At 38.7% G+C, this 21,564-nt stretch overlaps 2 protein-coding genes across 2 annotated transcripts in view; one reads left to right on the forward strand and one right to left on the reverse strand.

Moving 5' to 3' along the window:
- Positions 1-426: 426 nt before the first annotated feature.
- mrpl13 (mitochondrial ribosomal protein L13) lies at positions 427-9,365 on the forward strand. The gene is made up of 7 exons (XM_083893754.1): positions 427-516; positions 1,212-1,335; positions 2,062-2,155; positions 2,502-2,562; positions 3,785-3,871; positions 5,147-5,268; positions 8,747-9,365. The coding sequence occupies exons 1-7, from the start codon at positions 490-492 to the stop codon at positions 8,769-8,771; spliced, it is 540 nt and encodes a 179-aa protein (XP_083749880.1). The 5' UTR covers positions 427-489; the 3' UTR covers positions 8,772-9,365.
- Positions 9,366-11,824: 2,459 nt separating this feature from the next.
- col14a1a (collagen, type XIV, alpha 1a) overlaps positions 11,825-21,564 on the reverse strand; it is a 109,455-nt gene continuing 99,715 nt past the window's right edge. Inside the window, exons 40-44 of the mRNA XM_083898982.1 lie at positions 20,295-20,361; positions 19,993-20,184; positions 18,114-18,191; positions 16,975-17,130; positions 11,825-12,619 (exon numbers count right to left, since the gene is read on the reverse strand). Of these exons, the coding sequence (XP_083755108.1) occupies positions 12,591-12,619; positions 16,975-17,130; positions 18,114-18,191; positions 19,993-20,184; positions 20,295-20,361 (522 nt within the window). The 3' untranslated portion in view covers positions 11,825-12,590. The remainder of the gene's footprint in view (positions 12,620-16,974; positions 17,131-18,113; positions 18,192-19,992; positions 20,185-20,294; positions 20,362-21,564) is intronic.

The following is a 21,564-nucleotide window of genomic DNA, read 5'->3' on the forward strand; positions in this document are numbered from 1 at the left end:
ATGTGTGGTCGTTAAGACAAATGCTTAAAATCTAGGAATTTCCGTAATATATATAAATAAAAAACAACAACAAAAAACGTTAAATGTAATCACTGCTAATGTTGACTTGTCAAAATTCCGCGCGCTCTATCTGTCGTGGGGAGGATGTGGATACTACGTAGAAGTCCGACGACAAAATAGGACCGGGTAGAAACTACTCTATGAGCCTAACGTAAATAAATACATACATAAATAAACTACTGTTTGATAGATTCGAGTTATACTTAAGTTGCCGATATATGTGTCTTATAATAGTTAACAATATCGCTGTGAAGCATTAGCAGGTAAAATAAGTGGATTGAATGTTGGAGAATGTCACTCCAGGTAGCTGGAGCTGCAACATAGGATATGAAGCATCAGAGCTTGTTTCAACTGAACCAACTTAAAGAACGGACCGTCACTCACGCTGAGGGTCAAATTTTTTGAGGATGTTCTGGTAGAATCGGCGAAATGTCAAGTTTCTCCAGATCTGCTCAGGTGACTTAGTACAATTTAATTTAATGAATGTGTTTATTTTATCTCGCAGCTACACTGTTTATTGCATGTACTGTTGTATGGGCTGATAATCACATTTGCTATATTTTTGCTAACAAGCTAGTAGTTATTTCACAAGACGAGTCGTGATAACATTTTATTTGTTAACCTTTCTAAACTTAAACATTCAGACCTGTTTACATGGTGGTGAAAAACTAGGCACTTAATACACTTTTTACATTTTATGTATATGAAGACTAATACACTGTGTAGTAATGCAAGCAAAAATAACAGTTTACCGTTAATGTTTCACTTGGGGAGACAATCCCCAGGGTGGACGGGGCAACTGACCTGGAAATGGTCAGTAGGCTAAAATGGAAATGACCGTCGTGTTATGCTGAAATTTAAAAACCCTTGACCCAAAATACCAAAATGATGAAACCTCAGCATGAGTCCACTGGCTTGAGTTCTCTCGATTGAAAGAGAGTCATGCATCATTGTAGATGGTGTACAAGTGTATTTTCTTTTTATCATTCACTGCCCTATTTTTTAAGAGAGAACGAGTCGTATTGACAGGTGAATATCTGATATGTCTGCTTGAATTGTAGACGCAAATGCACTTATATATGTGACATCTGATTTGTATCTACATACAATAAGGCCTGAATCTCATGTTTCCCATGTTTTTCTGCTTTCAGCAATGGGCAACCTTTGCCCGCTCCTGGTTCTTAGTTGATGCCAGGATGCAGCCTCCAGGGAAGATTGCAGCCATGTGTTCTGTTAGATTACAGGGGAAACACAAACCAATCTACCATGCAATCAGTGAGTATGAGAGCTACTCTTCTCCACCCTCGTGTAAGTGTTTGGCATAGAATGGCCACACGATGGCAGCAGAGTATAACACATTTTCAATACTCGTGTCTGCTTCTCTAATTGTTTCTGGAATTTAAGTCACATATTTTCTCTAGAATTAACGTCCAACTGGGATGGGATTTTTAAAACATTGTCCTTGGTTCTAATCTCAACATTGATTTGCTGCCATGTCCCTCGATAGCATATTTCTTTTGCCTTCCAAGCAATAGTCCTCTCAATTTAAAACAACTTTAACATCTCTCAGACCTAGACATCCCATACTGTTACATTGGACTTCTGCGAGGAGTCCCTCTGGAAAATTGAAAATTATTTCAGAGGCTCAAGGGAGAATCTTTTTTCCACATTTGGAAACCTTTCATAACTCATTTTACTCTCCTGCACCAATTACATTGTGACCAATTTCATTGTCTCCCTATCATTTGATTGTTTATTTTTTCTTTCCCTGTAGCCTTGATCTGCATTGGTGTTTTGAGATTTCTATTTGGTCACACACTACCATTTAACAGATTTCTAGAGATTCAAGTGCATGTGTTGGGGGAGGGATGGTCGGCTAATTAAATAGCTTTGTGTTTAGATATTTACAGTCCAACTGCATCTGCACCTGTCTGTATCTTTGAAAACAGAGTGTTTGTTCTATGAATTCCAGCTTAACAGTGACCTTGACCATCTTTGCAGGTGACTGTGGTGACCATGTAGTAATAATAAACACCCGACAAATAGCTTTCTCTGGAAACAAATGGGAGCAGAAAGTCTATTCATCACACTCGGGGTAAGAGCCCACTTGCTTTCAACTTATATCTGCTTAAACACCATATTGCTGCTTTTGTGTTGGGTGTGAGTTACAATGAGTCTATTCGGGACTTAAACATTTCCTTTTCTGTTGTTCTGATGGAACATTTAAAATGGCTTGCCAATTGTTCCGCAAGGTGTTTCTTTTGTTTAAATCAGATAAATATTTGATTAAAAAAAATCAATCCATCAATCAGGAACAAAACACTCTTTACCATTTCAGATTTTTATATTTATTTACCTGGGAAAACTGTAAATGGAGAAGAGTGTGTTAAACATGGGTTCATCCTGTACCACTAGAACTAACAGTGTCTCCTTTTCTAAAGGTATCCAGGTGGATTCAAACAGGTCACAGCTGCCCAGTTACATCATAAAGACCCACAGGCTGTAAGTTTGCCACTGCCGCCAAAGTATACACTGTATTTATGATTGAAGATTAGTATAATTTCTGTGCCTGCCACTTGTTGTGCAGAGGAGGCATTTCAGGGTTTGACATTTATCCTTTCCCCTCATATGTGCTGTTAGTGCACATAATTGTGAGGTGCAGAGGATAGGAATTAAACTGCAGTGGATGTTTGGTGAAAGTCAGTACGGCATTGTCAGTTCAGGGATAATTCCTGGGGTTTTGGTTGTGTTGCATATTCATGGTTTCAGGGTGTGTTGTGTCACAGGAGGAGCAGAGTCTGGCTTTGTACGTAACACAATTAAATGAAATTAAGTATTTGCAAACCAATGTGTGCAAGATTTCTCTTGTAAAAGACATTTTATTCTCATTTGAACTAATTAAATTACATTTTAATTAAATTAGAAACGCGAGTGTGAGGACAATCCATACTTTGCTTAAAGGCCACAGCAACAACTTTGTTGTTTTTAGGGATGGTAATTGGTGACAAGTTACAATTTGTCTAAACCATCAGAATTATTATTTATAACACAAGACACTTTTTACTGACAGTTTCTTAGCTATGCTCAGACAGAGAGAATAAAACAATGTAGTTCACAGTGAAAGCATGTGTAGGTCGACTTCATTCCTCATAAAAAAAACAAAAAAACACTGGTCAATGAAATAATAGCAGAATCAGCAATGGCATTGGTATCAATATATTTCAAATTTCCTTGACTGATATGTGATTACTCTTTTTAAGTTGGAACCAATAAAAGTAGATGAATAACATGTGCTGGATCCTAACCTTTATCATTTAAAACAATGTGAGTCAGGTGGGGTTTTTTTGCCTTTGGCTCTTTGCTGATACATGTTTGAGTCCAGCCTCTGACCACAGGCTCGTGTCTGTCTGGATGGTGGTTTAGTTTAAATGAGATTGGGAAGGTTGGAGAGAGAAGAGGGAGAAATGGAATTTGAAAAATGAATGGTTTTGTCGGCACGGTCTCCATGCAGCATCTCTGTCCAATAGCTCAGTCCAGCAACTAGGTCCAAGTTGAATTCACATTTTAGCAGCCAGCCTCTTGAGAAACATAGTCTTTTTTGTGGGAAAGAAAATGTATGAAAGATATGAAAGAACGTGTGAACGATTATTACCATACAGTATGATTTCTTTTTTTTATGACAAAGGATGAGTTGACTGATTTTACACAATGTTCTTCTCACCAGATTGTGAAGTTGGCAATTTATGGCATGCTGCCTAAAAATCTACACCGGCGAACCATGATGCAGCGACTACACATCTTTGCCGATGATGTAAGTTCTGTTTTTGTCTCTTAGAGCTAAATGGTCTACACACACTCCTCCTGCAACCCAGTCTTCCAGGCTTATTAAAAACAAGAAGAAAGAGCACACTATGCACTGATGTTATATGCACTCAATTTTCATTTTATGTTCCAGATACACCCCTGTAATGTTTAACTATTCATTTTAGTATTTATCTATATTTTCCTAGCTGTACGATGAGGTTACTTTAAATGCAGGAGTTGCTTTTTCAGTCTTGCAAAATTCATAAACTGCATAATATATTTTGTTTTATACTATCAAATAAACACGTCATGTTCATTTGTGGTGATCAAGCAAATAATTGTCAAACAACTGTGCACTTCCCCTCAGCTCTGCATCTTTCAGCTTATCGTTGGGTTTTAGGAAACTACAGAGTCTGTGGTTTACTCTCACTGCTCTCACAGCGTTTACAGATGCAGAGGACGAGCTGTGATAAAAAAAACGTACTCCACCTGCTCAGCACCAGATGTCAGACACAGATACTGGAGCATTTAGCAGTTTAAGAGCCGTACATATTTTAGGAATTGATGGAAACAAAAAAAAATATATATATATATCTACCGTATGCATCAGTGGCTGTGTTTTTTCTCGATCAGCATCATATTCAACAACACACTGTACATTGTTGCTATGTGTAAATGAAAAACAATGTGTGTTTATCCTCTCTCTACCTGCATTAGTAGAGAAAATGTGCACTGTTTAAATATTACTACAGTATTACTGCAGTTTTTACACAACACTTTTGGCAGGAAATGATTAATGGCTGATTATGTTTAAGTTGCAATGTCTCACATCACAGCTTTTAAAGGGAATTAAAAAGTAATTGACAGGCTGTTCACTGACCTGAGTCGCATGCCCTGAAATTTACTCGATTATATTCATCTGCATCGCGAGCATTGTGAACGATGACTGTGCAGAACAGTGCAGACACTCTAAAGGAGTTTTCTTAAACTTTTGTCTTTTAGTTGAAAATATTTCGACTGCCCCTTAATTAAGCTGTAGGTACACGCCTGCTTCGCATGAATATTAATGAGATCTACCCAGGAGAATGTTGGACTCCCCTCAAAGTCTTTGTAGAATATCTGAGAGCCTTTAATTAATGGTGTAAAGTTACTTTCTATATTCTCGACAGCGTCTCCATGTCACCTTCTTTCTTTCATTCCTCCCCTCCCACCCCCTTTCCTTGCTTTCGTCTTCAATTCTACGTCCTGCTTAAAATTTTCTCCTCGTTTCACCCCTCATCAGGAGCTGCCCGAGGAAATTCGTGCCAACCTGACAGAGGAGCTGCCTCAGCCCCGAGAAATCCCCAGGAAACTCAGCGAGTACTCTCGGGAGGAGATAGACACCTTCCCCAGGCTGTGGACGCCGTACGTAAAAACACACGCACATCACAGTCTGTTGTTAAACACAGCAACACAATAAATGAATAAATGCAGACTTCACATACAGCGAACATGTCAGTGACACAGCACGGAAATGTAAGGACATGTTGATCATGTCTTCTGCTCATATGAACTCTTATACTTATAACTATTGAAGAGAGAAAAACTTTAAATATTTGAGTTGTATCTCACGTGAAAAGTGGAGTTTTCTTTTATGCCTTTTAATATTTTTTTTTGCCTTCTATAAACAATTATGCCACATATTGTGATCTACTGTTATTTAAGATTAGTTGAAGTATCATTTTCATTAAATCCCACAGAGAAATTATAGAAATACACTTGTATGTATTTAGCTATGTAGTTGTATTAGGTTGACGAGGATACATAAGTGTAACAGAAGTAAAGCAAATCCTAACATCCACATATACTTTCAGAGTATGTCAATCATTTCATATCTGTTGTTTGAATATATTTTAGTTTTCAAAATAATGAGTGATACTTTAAAACAGTCTTTATTTCAAAAAAAAAAAAAAATAAATTCTAATAATGACAGCCAATAGGAGGCAATGTTGAGCTGAGTACCATCTCCCACTGTTTCTCGTTCTGTGCATCTTTCATAAACCTACCAACCTGCTATACATCCACGATTGTCTGGAATATCAATGCTGCACTTGTGTCTGTGCAAATAAATACTCTGCGATGACAATAGTTTATTATATCTGAGAATTACAGGTTCTAAAATTCACAGATGGTAGGATGCCAGCAAAGGGGCTTCTTCATTTGTTAACTTCTCTGCCTCACCTGTGCCCATTTGGACTGTTGTTGTTTTGACTATAGAGGCATCATGTCACTGGAAATTATCCAGGACAGTGCAATCTTTATGTTAATGATGCACGGTGAGTTTGCAGTCTCGCGCTGCTATGCTCCGATTTGTCAGTAGTGCAGAGCGTGTTGTTTTCATGGTCTTATTAAGCATCATCCGCAAGAGTACATCCACTTCAACAGCCTTCCAGTTCTTCTGTGTTGCCACTCCGACACAAAATTAGACCCAACAATTTTCATCATAACTACAAACACGTGTATCTGTGGTGTGAATGGTTGGAAGAGGCACTTTTTAAGGTCAAAAACTCACTTCTGGGGGCCACATCCAACTGTAACATGCAGCTGTATTTGGCCCTCAAGATAATGTTATGTCTTTCCTCTTTATCTTCCATTGACACACTGAACTCACCAGTAAATAAGAAATAAACAAATTAAGTGTAGACTTTGAAAACACAGAGCCTGTATTTTGCTCCCTCTCTTTTTCGCTTTATACGTCTGGTAAAATTGATTTAGTACAGCAAATTATTGGCTAAGATACATGTGACTACAGGCCTGAATGTTCTGTTCTACTGAAATATAGCAGAGGAAATCGGGTCAGACGGATGGAAATTGCATTACTGTACTGCTGAAGTCAATGGAAAATCATTCATAAATTCTCTTACTTTATTTTGACGAAAAAAGCATACATTGCATTCAGTAGTATATCGTAACATGACACATCTTTCTTTTCAAATTTGATCTCTGATTTGTTCATTTATTTAATGTATATGCATGGTTTGTTTGAAATGGACACAGACCCCTCAGCTGCAACTGACATTGCATTGTTTAAAAAACATTATATACATTTCATTTCCACCCCCTGGCCTTGATGCTGTGTCTAACCTTTGAATTTAAATCGTAAAATGTCAAAAATGTAGCATGTGGGGAGCCGGCTGCCTCCTCACTGTCTGGATTTGCAAGTTTTTTCCTCGTGATTGAGAGAATCTTGTTATTTGACTTAATCATATTCATGAATTCTCTGAGTGAAGTATTACCTGTTTGGAGATTGGACTGACATCGTGACCCGCAGTTTGCTGTCATGATAAAGTCGGCCTGTTGCATCACTCACCTGTAGTAAACATCGCTCTGACGCATTAACCGAGAACGCTCCACCTGCTCAGCACTAGCATTAGCATTCATCAATTCCATGGCTGCACTATTAATCAATGCACGCTGCTTTCCAAATCACATTTTTATATGACCACCACTGTGACACGTTTGCATGAGTAGGACACTCTGCTACATGAAAAACAAGCGCTCCCTTTTCTCCTCATCACAACGTAAGACTGGAGGGATAAAACGAGGGGTGGTTTGTCTGTCATGGTGTAAATAAATGATTCAGATAAAATGATGAGCTGCTGCTGATGACTGAAACTTGCACACAGCACGTCTCTCTTTTTTTTCTTCCTTTACACACCCCAGTATTTGTAGTCTAATGGCGAGATAAACAAACATGTCTCTGCTTCTGAAGTAACGCCAGGTGATATGGTTTATTACTAATATATAGATCATATATAGGAGATCTATCGGGATATAAAGCAGCACACATCGTTTCTCTGGGCTAATGAAAACGTTTCTTTTGAGATGTGTGCATAAATACATCTGAAAAATAAAACATCTACTGTTCATTATTATTATTATTATCACAGTACTTTGGCTTTTTAATGTTAAGGATATTTACATGTGTTGGAAACAAAGAAAATGCCTTTAAATATGGTCTGATTCTGCTATAAATGGCTGGTCCACACCATTTTAGTGGGCTATTTAAGGATTGAGACTTGGTTTTAGTGTTAGGGAATGCATGTCTAGGAGTTTTCACTCATGGAATGCAATAATGTGTGTGCGCGTGCACGTTTTGATAAATGAGCCATTTCTTAATGTTTACTGATCCGATCTCCTCATAGTCAAGCTCAACTTAATCCTGCTTTATAAAAAGGATAATGGACCTTGGCCTAGTTAGCATTTATGTACTCTGTCTTATTCATTTCACAAATCGTGTGTGTGTGTGTGTGTGTGTGTGTGTGTGTGTGTGTGTGTGTGTGTGTGTGTGTGTGTGTGTGTGTGTGTGTGTGTGTGTGTGTGTGTGTGTGTGTGTGTGTGTGTGTGTGTGTGTGTGTGTGTGTGTGTGTGTGTGTGTGTGTGTGTGTGTGTGTGTGTGTGTGTGTGTGTGTGTGTGTGTGTGTGTGTGTGTGTGTGTGTGTGTGTGTGTGTGTGTGTGTGTGTTCCTCACAAAGGCATAAGCTCAAGCGCACATGCACATACACACACACAGTCTTGCTAAGACAGAAATTTGACAACTGAAAACACACTGGTGTAGATGATAGCGGAGCTATTACACCTGATAACAGTTTCCTTCTTTGTATCAGAAGTGATACAGCATGCTTTGATAATATCTGTAATCTCTGCACGAAATTAAAAGGAGAAAACACACAAAGAGGACACTGCACATGGAAGAAATGAAAGAAGAAATGATAAGATCAGTCTGGGTTTTCATCTGTCACTTTCTTTGCCATGTTTTTCCTTGTAATTGCCTCTTTTTGCAGACCCTTATGCCTCCCCATACTAATGTGTTGTTCTGATTTGTTTTTTTTTCTCTCCACAGACCTGAAGACTACAAGATGAAATGAAATGAAATCGAAGCTGCCCGACGTGATGTCAATGAAAGATTTTCCCACTAATACTTTACCCAACACAGCAGTTTCCTCAAATGTATTAAGTGTTATGATACATGTCAAAACTATTGTAAAGGTGCAATAGGATTGGGAAAAACACACAAACACTGGTTTTCCTCTTCAGGTAAAACATTGCAGCAGCACTGGAGTTTTGTTGTAGAAGTGACTTGATTGACTGGACTTTATTAAAGTGTCACCAAGTGAAAATATGCTCAAAACTCAAACTCTTGACAGTTGTTTTGGCCTCGGCTTGATCACAGCAATGCACAATTCAGTAATTGAGATTTCAATATGCAGCTCAGCTCTGGTCATAGAAAATCAGATTATGTGAGTGTGTTTTCCCTGTGATTACATAACCATGAAGCCATCATTTAATGTTACCATGACAACATTCAGGTTAATCACTGCGGTTTAGAAGAAAAAGTTTACTTGAGTCTTGAGCGTTTTGTTTTTTTCTCCTTGTGCGATTAAATTCCCTTATTGGTGTCAAATATAAATATGTTCTTTTTTATTGGAATTGTAAACTAGGCTAATAAACAATTAACATTTTGTTGTGTTTTTTTTCATACACATACAAAAACACAACATTGTAGTCTCATTACAGATTTATTGGTTATAAAAGCAAACAAAATAAATAAGTTCATGTTGTACTCGGGGAGTCACGGTGGTGAGACAATCCTTATTAAAGTGGTTTAAGTTCAACAGTTTCAAACTCAGAGCAGGGCTACCTCACAGCTAAATTTCTGGTTACTTTAGTGCTTGATTTATTTATTTATTACACGCTGCAGGCGGGACAACGTTTACATGTATGGTTCAGTCCTTACTCGCGATGCAGCAGATTCTACAGATAACAGCTGGATCCAGGTGTGCTTCCAGTGCGAGGTTAGGGGTCAGACGTTAGAAAACAGTTTTCCACAGTGAACAGGCCCAACTTCGCATACCAACAATAAAGGAAACAGACTGGGGCAAAAACAATGCAACTTTGTTTGGTTTCTTCCATATTTATCATAACAGGGTTCCTATGCAGCATGGAAAAGTATGGAATTTAATTTGAGTCATTTCCATTGGTCCATGGAAGTTTTCCGAGGGCTGGCTTCATGAAAAATGAGTGAACGATTTTAAAACCATTTATTTACATAATAAGCATCTAACAATTGGTATTCAGATTTTTAATATTGACTGAAAAATACTCTGAGAACTCTGGGAATTTGAGTCTGGAAAAGCATGGAATTTTGAAATGGAAAATGTGTAGGAACTGTGTAACAATATAAGTAAATATTGATGGAGCAAATGTAATATTCTCTTAAAGGTCCATCTTTTTAAATCATTGGCTGCCAATGACTGATGAAAGAAGAGAATCTACTCTTTCTTTTGGTGTTTATATAGTCATAGAACACACTGTTTTGTGGTTCTTGGAAAATCAGTAAAAACGCTGCTCTGAAAATGGCTGGCAACCAATGAGTTAATTTGGCAGAAATTGTATGAATTGTTTTTTATTACCCCAGAATGAACCTTTTATATTTATATCAGGTGCCACCATTTTGGACCACTGTGTTTTTACAATCAACAAACTAAACAGATTTGGAGTTTTGAGGCTAACTGAAGGCTACATAAGTTCTCCAAGACACTTGGAAAGAAAGCGTGAGGTGAGAATTATTCAGCTGCAACATGCAAGTTCACCAATAGCCGCTTTTCACGCGTTATCTTTAACTGAAATCATTTATCATTTTGTGCTCCACAGAGTTGAGATGAAATCAAATGGAAAACTGTATTAAACTGCTTCTGTTTCATTTCGGGGGGAAATTACCAAAATAACCGTTATAGTTCAGCTCAAATACTGGTTTAGGAGAAGCAAAACCTTAACAATACTATACGGAGAAATCACTTAAAAAAAAACACATTTCAATATTTCCTTAACACACTGACATAAGCGGGAGAAACATAATTCATTATTATAAAAAGCAGCCTGTACAAATGTTGCCAGCTCATCCTTGACGAAATGAAAAGTAATCTTCCTAGTTACATGAAACCAGAACAAGAGCATGTCCAGTTACACGTTCACTGGCTGTCGACATGCAGCTTCAAACAGACAGAAGGGTTTTAGTCCTGAAATCAGCTATGAAATGGGAAGAGACCGGTCTTTCCTTTGCATTAACTAACACAGATCAGGCACTTTTTAGACCCCCCCCCCCTTTACATAGATATCATACAAGAGTCCACAGAGCTATTTACACTGTTTCACCTGATGGAGAAACTCACTGGAAACACAGGGAGGGGAGTTGGGGCGGGGGGGTCTCAACTCAGTTTCAGATGGGGTAATGTACATGTGTGTGTGTGTGTGTGTGTCAGTGTCTCGTGTCCATGTGTCAAAGTGTGTGTGTGTGTGTTGTGTGCAGGGCTCAAGCACTTTAGGTGAGTCATCCTTCCTCTAAAGTCCTCCCTCCTCACTCTCCTCCATGACTACAACATCACGTGAAAACCTCCTGGCGACACCGGGCGACCTCAGCTCCACGTCCTCAGAGTAACCGGCAGGCTGCTGCGGGTAGTACTGAGAGGGGTAACGACGATGGTAGTAGGGGTCCTGCTCTTCCTCTTCCTCCTCCTCCTCCTCCTCATCTTGACCTCCTTGGTCGTTGTTGTAAGCCACAGCAGCAGCAGGATTGTACTGCTGGTTGTACGGGGGATTGTAGGGCTGGTAGCCACCTTGAGGCAGGGCTTGGACTGGGTTGGTGGGAATATTTGGGGTCAGTTGGAGAAGCACAGTGGGAATAGGAAGCATGCACAGGTTGAAATCTGAACATCACAGCAGTTTGAGATGATTATTTTTTTCGAGCAATTTTATATCACTGACATTAGGACTGGGTTCAAGCAGATTAGGGACCTGGTATAAGGTAGTGTACAAAAACTGGGTTAGCAAGGAGGTTGGTTAATGGTTATAATTAGTTAATCTGATCACACGTATTGCACGTAATCTGATCGATAAATGAAACCGTCACATTTGAGCGAAATTAGGGATGAAATGTAGATTTCCTGCCCGGTCTTAGACGATGCAAAACATACACACAGAAGGTGTTGGTTAGTACCAAATGCAGCCAACCAGCATCAAAGGAATTCATCAGTGTTAAAATGAGATTAGCTTTGAGAAAGATTTGAGCTCGGAGTGGCGTTAAGTGGAGGCTGCTGCGGCAAAGCATTTCGTGCGAGGACAGCTGGCACTGCAATCATCACAGCACTGTACTTGTCGGTCTTACGAGAGGTATCGAAATCCAATTTAACCTCTGAGACCGGAAACTCACAGCCTCACAGTTCCATGAAGAACGTCCAGTCTCTGTTCGTTATAAACAATCGTGAGAAAACTCGCACGGCTGAGACTTCAACTCGGATGCCCTAAGCCACCTTTCTTGTTTTAAGAGTAGGAATTAGAAAAAAAATACACAGTAAGTAGGGAAACAAATCAGACTCTTGTTTGTTACTTTGAAAATCTCCAGAAAACTCGACACACTCTTCTGCTCAAATGGAACGACGTAGACTGCCAGAATAATTTGGGTGAAAAACAGTGCTGAGATTAGAGGTTTAAGGCCAGGGCCAGGAGTTATTATCCATCCCAAGAAATGTTCAGGCTTTAAGAGAATCGCCAAATTTATCAATTCCCTCAGTTTCAATCTGTGCAGGGCACATAGGGAGGAACAGAAGGAGGTGAGCGCAGGAGGAGGAGGAGGAGGAGGAGGAGGAGGAGGAGGAGGAGGAGGAGGAGAGGATGTTGGAGAAAGCTCCTCAGTAATCATTCCCATAGTCCTGTTGAACTTCAGTCAGAAAGACGAGGAAACAGAGGGAGGGGAACAAAGGGAGTGGGGAAAAAGTAAGAGAGAAGATGTTACTTCACATGAAGAAGGAAGGAAAACCCAACGACACCAAAGCTCTCAAACCACAGCGACAGACGCTTTTCCAGCTGTTAGGTTACGGTTTTTTAGGAGTTCTGAAAAATGTGTCTCGGAATCTGCTTCTCTATTACAGCGTGACTAATCCTTACAAATAATGCAGCTCCAATAAATATCATAGAAAAATGTTTGGAAAGATGGAGAACGTGTCAGATCTTTATTCTCTTTCTACAGACGAGAAAGTGCAAATAAAGATTTCCAACACAGAGAACAGAAGTGTAGGTAGACCATACAGAAACACATGCCTTGTTGTGATTAACACCAGACAATGTGAGGCGGTTTCCTGCAGTAACTCACCACGACTGCAGAGTTAAATCTGTAATAACTCAGGCAATTCTCATTCATAAACACTTCATACACACTAAACTGTGAATTCATTCAAATTACAGTATATGAATATGATCATTTCAGGAATAATATCTGGAATATGATAGCGAGATATTCCCTTGTTTAGAATAACTCAGTTTGAGGGATTTATCTATCTGTTTGCAGCATCAGTAAATGCTGTAAATAATGTTCAGATGTTAGATTTCCTGTATTATCTGAAAAGGTGTGAACAATAAATATAAAAAAATATTGAGCACAACAGAAAGGGTTACAAAAAATATTGTTTTCACGTAGAAGGGAACTGAAGAACTGAACTGATATTTTATATGATTTGTTTTTGTCAATGTGAAGCATATTCTTTTAATTATGACTGTGGACTTTATATGAAAACAAATAAATCAGCTTCCTATTAATTATTCTCGACAATAGCAGGTTAACTCTCAGCACTCTCATACCATGGAAATATATACAACTGAATTCACACAATGCACTGTAATCTGTATTTACGGTTTCAGTCAGGGAGACAATTTTGAGTCATTGAAATGCTGTGAAACAGTGAAAGACAAGTCACAAAACCGAAATCATTAATAATGAAAAACAACATTACGACTGGAATCCATTCATATTATGGTTTGATGGATGAAGTCATGTCTCAACTTGTCATCAACTTGTCGAGAGCTGTTCCAGATGTGTGACATCCTTTTTGTGACAGACCAAGACACACTCATTAAGATGTGAATACAGACTATGGTTGCAAAGGGGCCAACAATTCCCAGTAAATTTCCAGAGACTAAAGGAGAAAAAGGAGTTTTGGAATATTTCAAATTGGAATTATCTATCTATAAAGCAAGTTGCGCCTGTGTGTCTGTGACAGGCATATCTCGCTGACCGTTAGTCAGATCGCCCTAAGACTTTGGATATGGGTTGAGCATGGCCCACTGGTGTGCATCCTTGATTTTAAAATTTTTTGGAGGAATTTTTATTTTTGCTGATTTATCACACTACACCAGGCAGGCAGCAGCTCATCAGCAGCAGCTGCGCTGTCTCGGGCGGGGAGGTAGGAGTAAAGAGGCTGTGGGTGAGACATCTTCACACGGTTCACAGCAGAACATGGTATTATACTGAAATGATGAAGTCGGGGTCCATTCACCAATACGCGAGCACATATTTATTTTGCACTAGCACGCTACTACTTTGCGGCTAACTTGACGAACCTGTTTCCAAAGGTAAGCTAGCGAGGCTACAATTAGCATTAGCGTAGAGCTAACTTAATACAAACACTGTGCAACCTCATTAGGCACAAGTTTTTGATTAGCATTAGCGTAGCAAGCTGTTGTGACTGTCAGCCACGCCAGTGTTTGTAGTATGTTGGCCTTTACGTTTCTTACCATAGCATCATAGCATTACCATAATTGAAAAATCTGCAGCTCCCACTATAGGAATACATACTTCCTACAGGCAGTGCACTAGCGGGAATTAATGAGAATTGACTGGAAATGTTGGACAATTCATTCGTCACTAATGCTTTTGATCAACAAAAACATTAATGTTACCAACTACATTTAAGTTCCCAACCTTTCCAATTTTGAAAATTCACAAAAAATATTTGCAACCCTAACAGAGACCGACAGTTTAGGTCAGTGACAGTCGACATGTTAATCCAACAGTGTGGACATCAATGTGTGAACTTCACAGTGGAACAACTATAAAAGCCAGATTACTCTTTATGAGCTTCATGAGAACAATAACTCTGTGAAGAAACAGCTGTCACAGTGAAAACAATACTTCTTATAAAAGCTGCTTTATAAAATGGAAACACAAGACGTGGTTCGACTGTTTAAACTGTTTATGTTAAGGAATTAGCAAAACAAAACACAGACTTTGATTTAATACCTCAGTCCGTTTTAAAAATGTCTAATGACAGAATAATGTTCAGCTGCAAAAGGACAAATAAAGATAAAGTAGGTCTAAAGTGTAAATAAACAATGTGTTGTGTTCTGGTTTAGGTTCAGGGGAAATAATGCAGTCAAAATTTTATTTTTATTTCAAATGCCAGTACCTGACTTACTGTGAATAATTTCTGTGTCTGCTTTTGTCTACTGCAGTGATACGCAAACGTTTTCTGTCATATCACCAACATTGGAAGCCAGAGAAGATTATCAAGAACATGTGTCTTGTTTATTTCTGTGGTGCAGAATGAGAGTTGCATGCTCACATTTTTGCCCATGTAGCCAGAGTTTTTAGACACAGAAGACTGTTAACTCAGAGCGAACCCAGGAGCAGGACAGACTTTACAGATGTGTTCATGATGTTCTCTTCTGGTAATCTGAGCTCCACATTTAATACTTATATTCTCTTTTGACATTTACTTTTTATCATTAATAATTCAAAGTGTGTTTCTGGCTTTGTTTAATGTAGTCACCCAGAGAAGAGTTTTGATTCTTATTTACTGATTATGGTACATTTTAATTTTTAAAGCCATGTTTAAAGCTTTTTGAAGTGTGGTTTTATTGACTTCACCTAGAAGCCTTTTCTTTCTAAAAACCCTTTAAAGTAAAGTTAATTGTAATAATATGGACTCCAAAACTGTAGGGGGAGCTCTGAAAAAATTTCACCAGACTTGCAAAGGTCCACATTAAAGTAAGTCCACGTAACCTACATCCCTCATTTACATTCTAGTCAAATGATCCTGGTGGTATACATCTCTCTACAGCCTGTTTAATGAACCATATTATATATATGTTATATATATATATTTTTTCTTCTTTTAACTATTATTGGACTGACATTGATACTGAATATAATCAGCTCATCATTAGTTACTTATAAACAGTGTTGCAATGTAACAAATTACAAATACTTTGTTACTGTACTTAAGTACAGATTTGCATCTGTGCTTTATTACTATTTACTGTTACTTATATTTCTAGCAACTTTAACTTCACTACATTTTCTCTAACTATCTTTGTTACCCATTACTACCAAATAAAAGCAGAAGAAGAAGAAGAGTTGGTATTATGGTCCACTGGATGAAAACCCAGGCCGCAAACGGCCATGATTACTGGCAGTTATCAACAGTTCGCCGCGAGGTTCGTTCACCAGTGCCCGATAATTGTTGAAAACAGACAGTTGGGGCGGTGCGCGTGTGCACTCCCCCGTTACGCGTGACGGCTCTAATTAGCATTTCAATGACGCAAACGCCTGGCCTGCCTATGTATTTATATAGAGATCTTCTAGTCTTGATGAGCTGCTTTACACTACAGTTTTGCCATTCGCCCACTCACACATCTTTCATACCTATTCACATGCTTCAACTTGGGGTCACATACTAGCAGAGCCAGGAACTGAACCCACAACCTGCCAGTTGAAAGACAACTCCTTACTCTACCTTTACTTCTAAAACTTAGTATATTTTATATCAGAAAATTACTTCTGATACTACAGTAAATGTTATATACGTTAAGACTTTTACTTTAGTAATAATATATATATATATATATGTTATTACTAAAGTAAAAGTATATATGTATATACAGTATCTATACATACATATACGGTATACACATATATACATACATACATATACAAATATACATACATACGTATATACATATATAGATACATACATATATATATACAAACATATATACATACATACATATACATATACATATATATGTGTATATATATATATATATTTATATTTTTATACATACATATATATATATATATACACATATTTATATTTATACGTATGTAGATATATATATAAATAAAAATTTGACTTCAACTTCTACCAAAGTCATTTTCTGGTAAGATACTTGTACTTTTACTCAAGTATCCCTTTTAGATACTTTATACAAGACTGCTAATAACAAATGAATGAAACTTACCTCCCACATTGTATCCCAGACAGGAGTTCTGGTCACAGTATCCTGGTGGGCCAGCTGTTCCCGTGCTGCCTGGATTCCCCTGCCTCCCTGCTGTTCCCGGGTTACCAGGCCGACCAGGTGGGCCCTGGCTGCCTGTCCGTCCTTCACCTGTCAGACCTGAGGATGGAGGAAAAGGGTGTTATAAAAGACAAGCAGTCATTTGCCAACAATTCCTTGACAAATCAACGCCTAGTGCGAAGGTATATGAGAAGACAGGGAAAATAAAGTGAACAAATGTGCCATCACAGGCTGCATGCTGTCACTGTATTATCACTTCTTCAATCTCCTCCAAATCCCCCTCTGCTGCGGCAACAGCGTGACATAAAGAAATGGGGACAGCGAATGTGTGCTTGTCATTTCAGCATCAGAGAGAGACGATAGCGAATGTCTTGCAGGCAGGAGAAAGATGCGGAAATGTAGCCACAGGCTTCGGTTCTCTGTCTGCAGAACAGTAGGCAGAAATACAAAATCGGGAATGTTGAGGGGAGTTTCATTTGTGAAGAACTAAAATGATCACACCACAAATATTCAGCAAACAATACACAGCATATAAGGACAGACAGTGCTCCCTCTATACCATTGTCTCAGCAGAGATTTTCATTCTCATACACAGAAGTTTGTGCATTTTTTTTTTTTAAACAGTTATTAGATCAGAGAAAAGTTTGCAGTGAGTTTTGTCAGCTTGTTCTGTTGCGTATTGATCGCACAACAGTAAACAGAAAAAATCCGCATCCCTGAGGGGGACACATTTTCATAACACAGATCTCAAACCCCACACAGCACAGAGAAAAATCAATACTGGGAATTATATTCATCGCGCAAAACGTCTTCTGCTCGCCCTTTCTCGGTCAACAGAAAGTAAACCCGAAATAGATTATGTCTCTGTGGTCTTTAATTCCATTGTTTGAATATTTGAAACCTTGTAGGTTTGTTTCAGAGGGACCACAAAGAAATAACATTCCACATACAGTAGCTCCGTCAGGGTCACAGACTGAAAACACATTTCAGAATAATGTTGAATAAACAAATGTTTTACAGTAGCTGCTACAAATGTCGCCTGAACGCTGAGACGTTGTCATCTACGTTTGTTTGTACTTTACCTGGAGGTCCAGGTGGTCCTCGAGGTCCTTGATTCCCGATCCCTGGACTCCCTCTCTCTCCTTTCTCTCCTGACAGACCTAGAAACAGGCACAGTTCAAAAAGATACACATTAGTCACATCTATATTTTTTTATTCCTTATTTGGAGCCAGCAAAGTATTGATTATCCCTGTAGTGAAATTTAAAAATGTAACTCTGAGTTGTATTATGTTATAGCATGATTATCACATTTATATGAATATTAGAGAAGTAAGTAACTCCCTCAGATGTCCACTTATTCACCCGACAACACATTTTACCTGTAATTTCACATGGTTTGATTTAAAAAACGAGGCCAAATCATCCACAATAAACAACATGAGAAAAGTCTAAAAGTGTTGTTCATGATCTTGTGATGACACCTGTGCTATCATCCCCTAAACTACACAACCTAACTGTATATGAAGTTTAAAAAATAGGTTTGCTACAACCAGCTATCAACATTTACTATTAATATCACACATACTGGTTTTTACTTTACTTGTGATTTAACATGTTACATGATTTGATTTCTGCTTTTATTTTGGTAAAACATCTTTCATTATTGTACCAGAACCACACCAGTTCATCACATTCATCACATCTGGCCCCTGTGTGGCAAAGCAGCAGTTAAAATTACCTAATGGAATATTTCATCATCTTACAAAATACATAAAACTAAAACATTAAACAGGTTTATTTTTTTTGTTCTGCTCCAATTTTGTTAATTGAGAAAAAATACTTTTTACTTTATACTACTTTATAGGGCTTTTTGTGGTTTAGGAATTGGATTAAGGGTTGAGGTAAGATTTAGATTAAAGCACCAGTGTATCATTTCTCTCACTAAGACATTGTTAGTGTGGGTTAAAAACTGACATGAACTGAGCTTCTGCAGTGAGTCAGCGAATCAGGACTCGGCTTGCCAATTTTCAAAATGGGAAACTTTCCATTGGAATAACCATGAATTTATGGGAATTTACTTTTTGGAAATCGTCTGTGCATATGATTGAGGAATAGCATCGGTATTCAACTGTATAAGCATCAAATCTGATTGTTTTAGCCAAGATGATGGTATACTATATTATTTATCAACTATATTTAAGTTCCAAACACTCAATTTTTCAAATATTCCATTTTATTCCCATAAAGTCCATTAATTCCCATGGAAACACTCCAATTTTTAAGAATTCAGCATTTTGCAACCCTAGTCCTCACTAAGAAGGCTGTGCAAGACTGTGTGTGTGTAACATAATAAATGCTAAAGGGGAGAATCAAAGGATTCAGGAGGACGATGGAGGACGATGGAGGACGATGGAGGACGATGTAACCACTGGATATTTCCTGACTGCTCTCAGTTTCCCTACATTCAGTGTGTGGTTCTTCAGTGTGGGTTGCATGTTTCAGTGATGATGACGGAGCCTCATAAAGGCTATTTCTGTTCAAAAGGCTCATGACAGGGCAATGATCTCATGGATACTGGAGCTACTGTGTCTTTTTGGTTTGGACTGAACCTTGTCGGAACCCGTGATCTTTACTGTGAGTCTGTGTCGGTGAGAGCAGAGTCTAAAAACCGTGACATACTTTACAGCAAACGAGACGCGACACTGAAGCTCCAACTGTTCTTATTGTTGTAAAAACTCAAACCTGACAATAAAATATTAGATTATTTAACAGAGAGACTCGTTGAACAGCAGGTTTATGCACAGTAACCGTACAAATAAGTGGCTCTGGCTGTGGAGGAACCTTTTTATTTTTTATATATCAACTAATGTTGCTTGGCCTACTTTTCTTCTTTACAAAAACTGGTTCATACTAAAATAGTCTTCTGTTTATTACAGAGAAAATAAGATGGATGCGTTCACCTCTCTCTCCCGGTCGTCCACTCTGGCCATTGGTACCAGGGAAACCTGGTCTGCCAGGGGCGCCTTGCTCTCCCTGCTGTCCCGGAAGGCCTCTCCTACCCGGCTCGCCTGGAGGTCCAGGAACTGTTCGGACTGATGTCGATGACTGGACTGGGATCTGGTTCAGTACGGAGTTATAGCGAGAAAAATGACCTGCAAGTGATAGAGGCATAGCTTTAGATCAATAAAACCTTTATATAAACATATCCAGGAGACACATACTAAATATAGCCTGGTGCACATGATAAACAGTCATTACTCACTCTGGATGAGCTGTTCGCACACTTGCCGTGCGATGGAACGGATCGCAGCTTGGGACTGCACATCACCCTTAAGGAACAAACCGTACACAACAGAGCTGTTAGGATGTGAAATTACACAACCGCACAGACGGAGGCTGATACCACTTTTCTATTTGAGCAACCACGGGAACATAAACTTCCAGACCACTGGGTGATGTATTGGTGGGTGGGTGTTTTATGGGTGTTTTAATGAGGATACTCCACCTTTACTTACACACTCTGACGCCTCTTATATAAATAAACTGGCCAAAACAGATAGTAAGAAGAAGCAAAAAACTATTTCACAAATACACAATATAAATCTGGACATGTCTTTGTTGACTTTTGTTATTATAATAGCAATACATTTTCTTCCTTCACCAAACTGAACTGCTGCTGTCTGCATTTGACAGTGATGAGGCTCTTTCTTGTTTCAGTTAGTAGGTTGTATGGCTCTGCACACTATGGTACATTAACTGCAGCAAAAGTAACCATAGATCTTTGTGTGCCTCTGCATTGATTAGACTGAGCGCAGCCTTGAATGAGGTGGCAGGGGTGCAGAGGCTCGCAACGTCACAGTGTCTGTCAAGTTTTTTTTCCCTCCAGGCTCCTCCAACTTTCACCACACTGTAAATGTGAGAGTGAAACGTCATCTCTGTGACTGAGAGGTGACATGTCAACTGGGACTAGATCCACCAGCCTCCAAAAGTGTGAGTGAATTAACTTCTGTATGAAACACAGAAGTGGTGATTCACTGACAGACACTTACAGTATCAACTGGAACTAAAGTAAGAAAAATCGATGTGGTGCTGCCAACTTGAACGATTTCTAACATTTGGACTTTTCTGGATTCAAAGCACCAGTGTATAACTTCTTTTTAAGTGAGTTGGTGTGTTGTTGATGTTATTATTCGGCCACATTATTTGTATGCTGCACCCTTCATCTGAAACTGGGCTCTGTCAAGTAAAACTATCAGACCTGTGAGGGAGCATTTGTGCATACACAGCGGCAGCACGGGCACAAGAAGCTTTTGTCCTGTCAATCTGCTTAACATCCTTTTTTTGCACAGTAGAATATACTTCTGTAACTTTTAGGGGATGCTTCCTTGTGTTTTCAGTCATACTCAATCATCTTGCTTTACTAGCACAATATTGCTGTTGACATTAAAACAGATTGCACCCTGTGTGAAGCATTAGAAGTATATACACCACTATACTGTTGGTATACAGTGGTTTGAATGTAACAGACATTG

The sequence above is a fragment of the Microchirus variegatus genome (assembly GCF_963457635.1).
Source record: "Microchirus variegatus genome assembly, chromosome: 1".
Classification (NCBI taxonomy): domain Eukaryota; kingdom Metazoa; phylum Chordata; class Actinopteri; order Pleuronectiformes; family Soleidae; genus Microchirus; species Microchirus variegatus.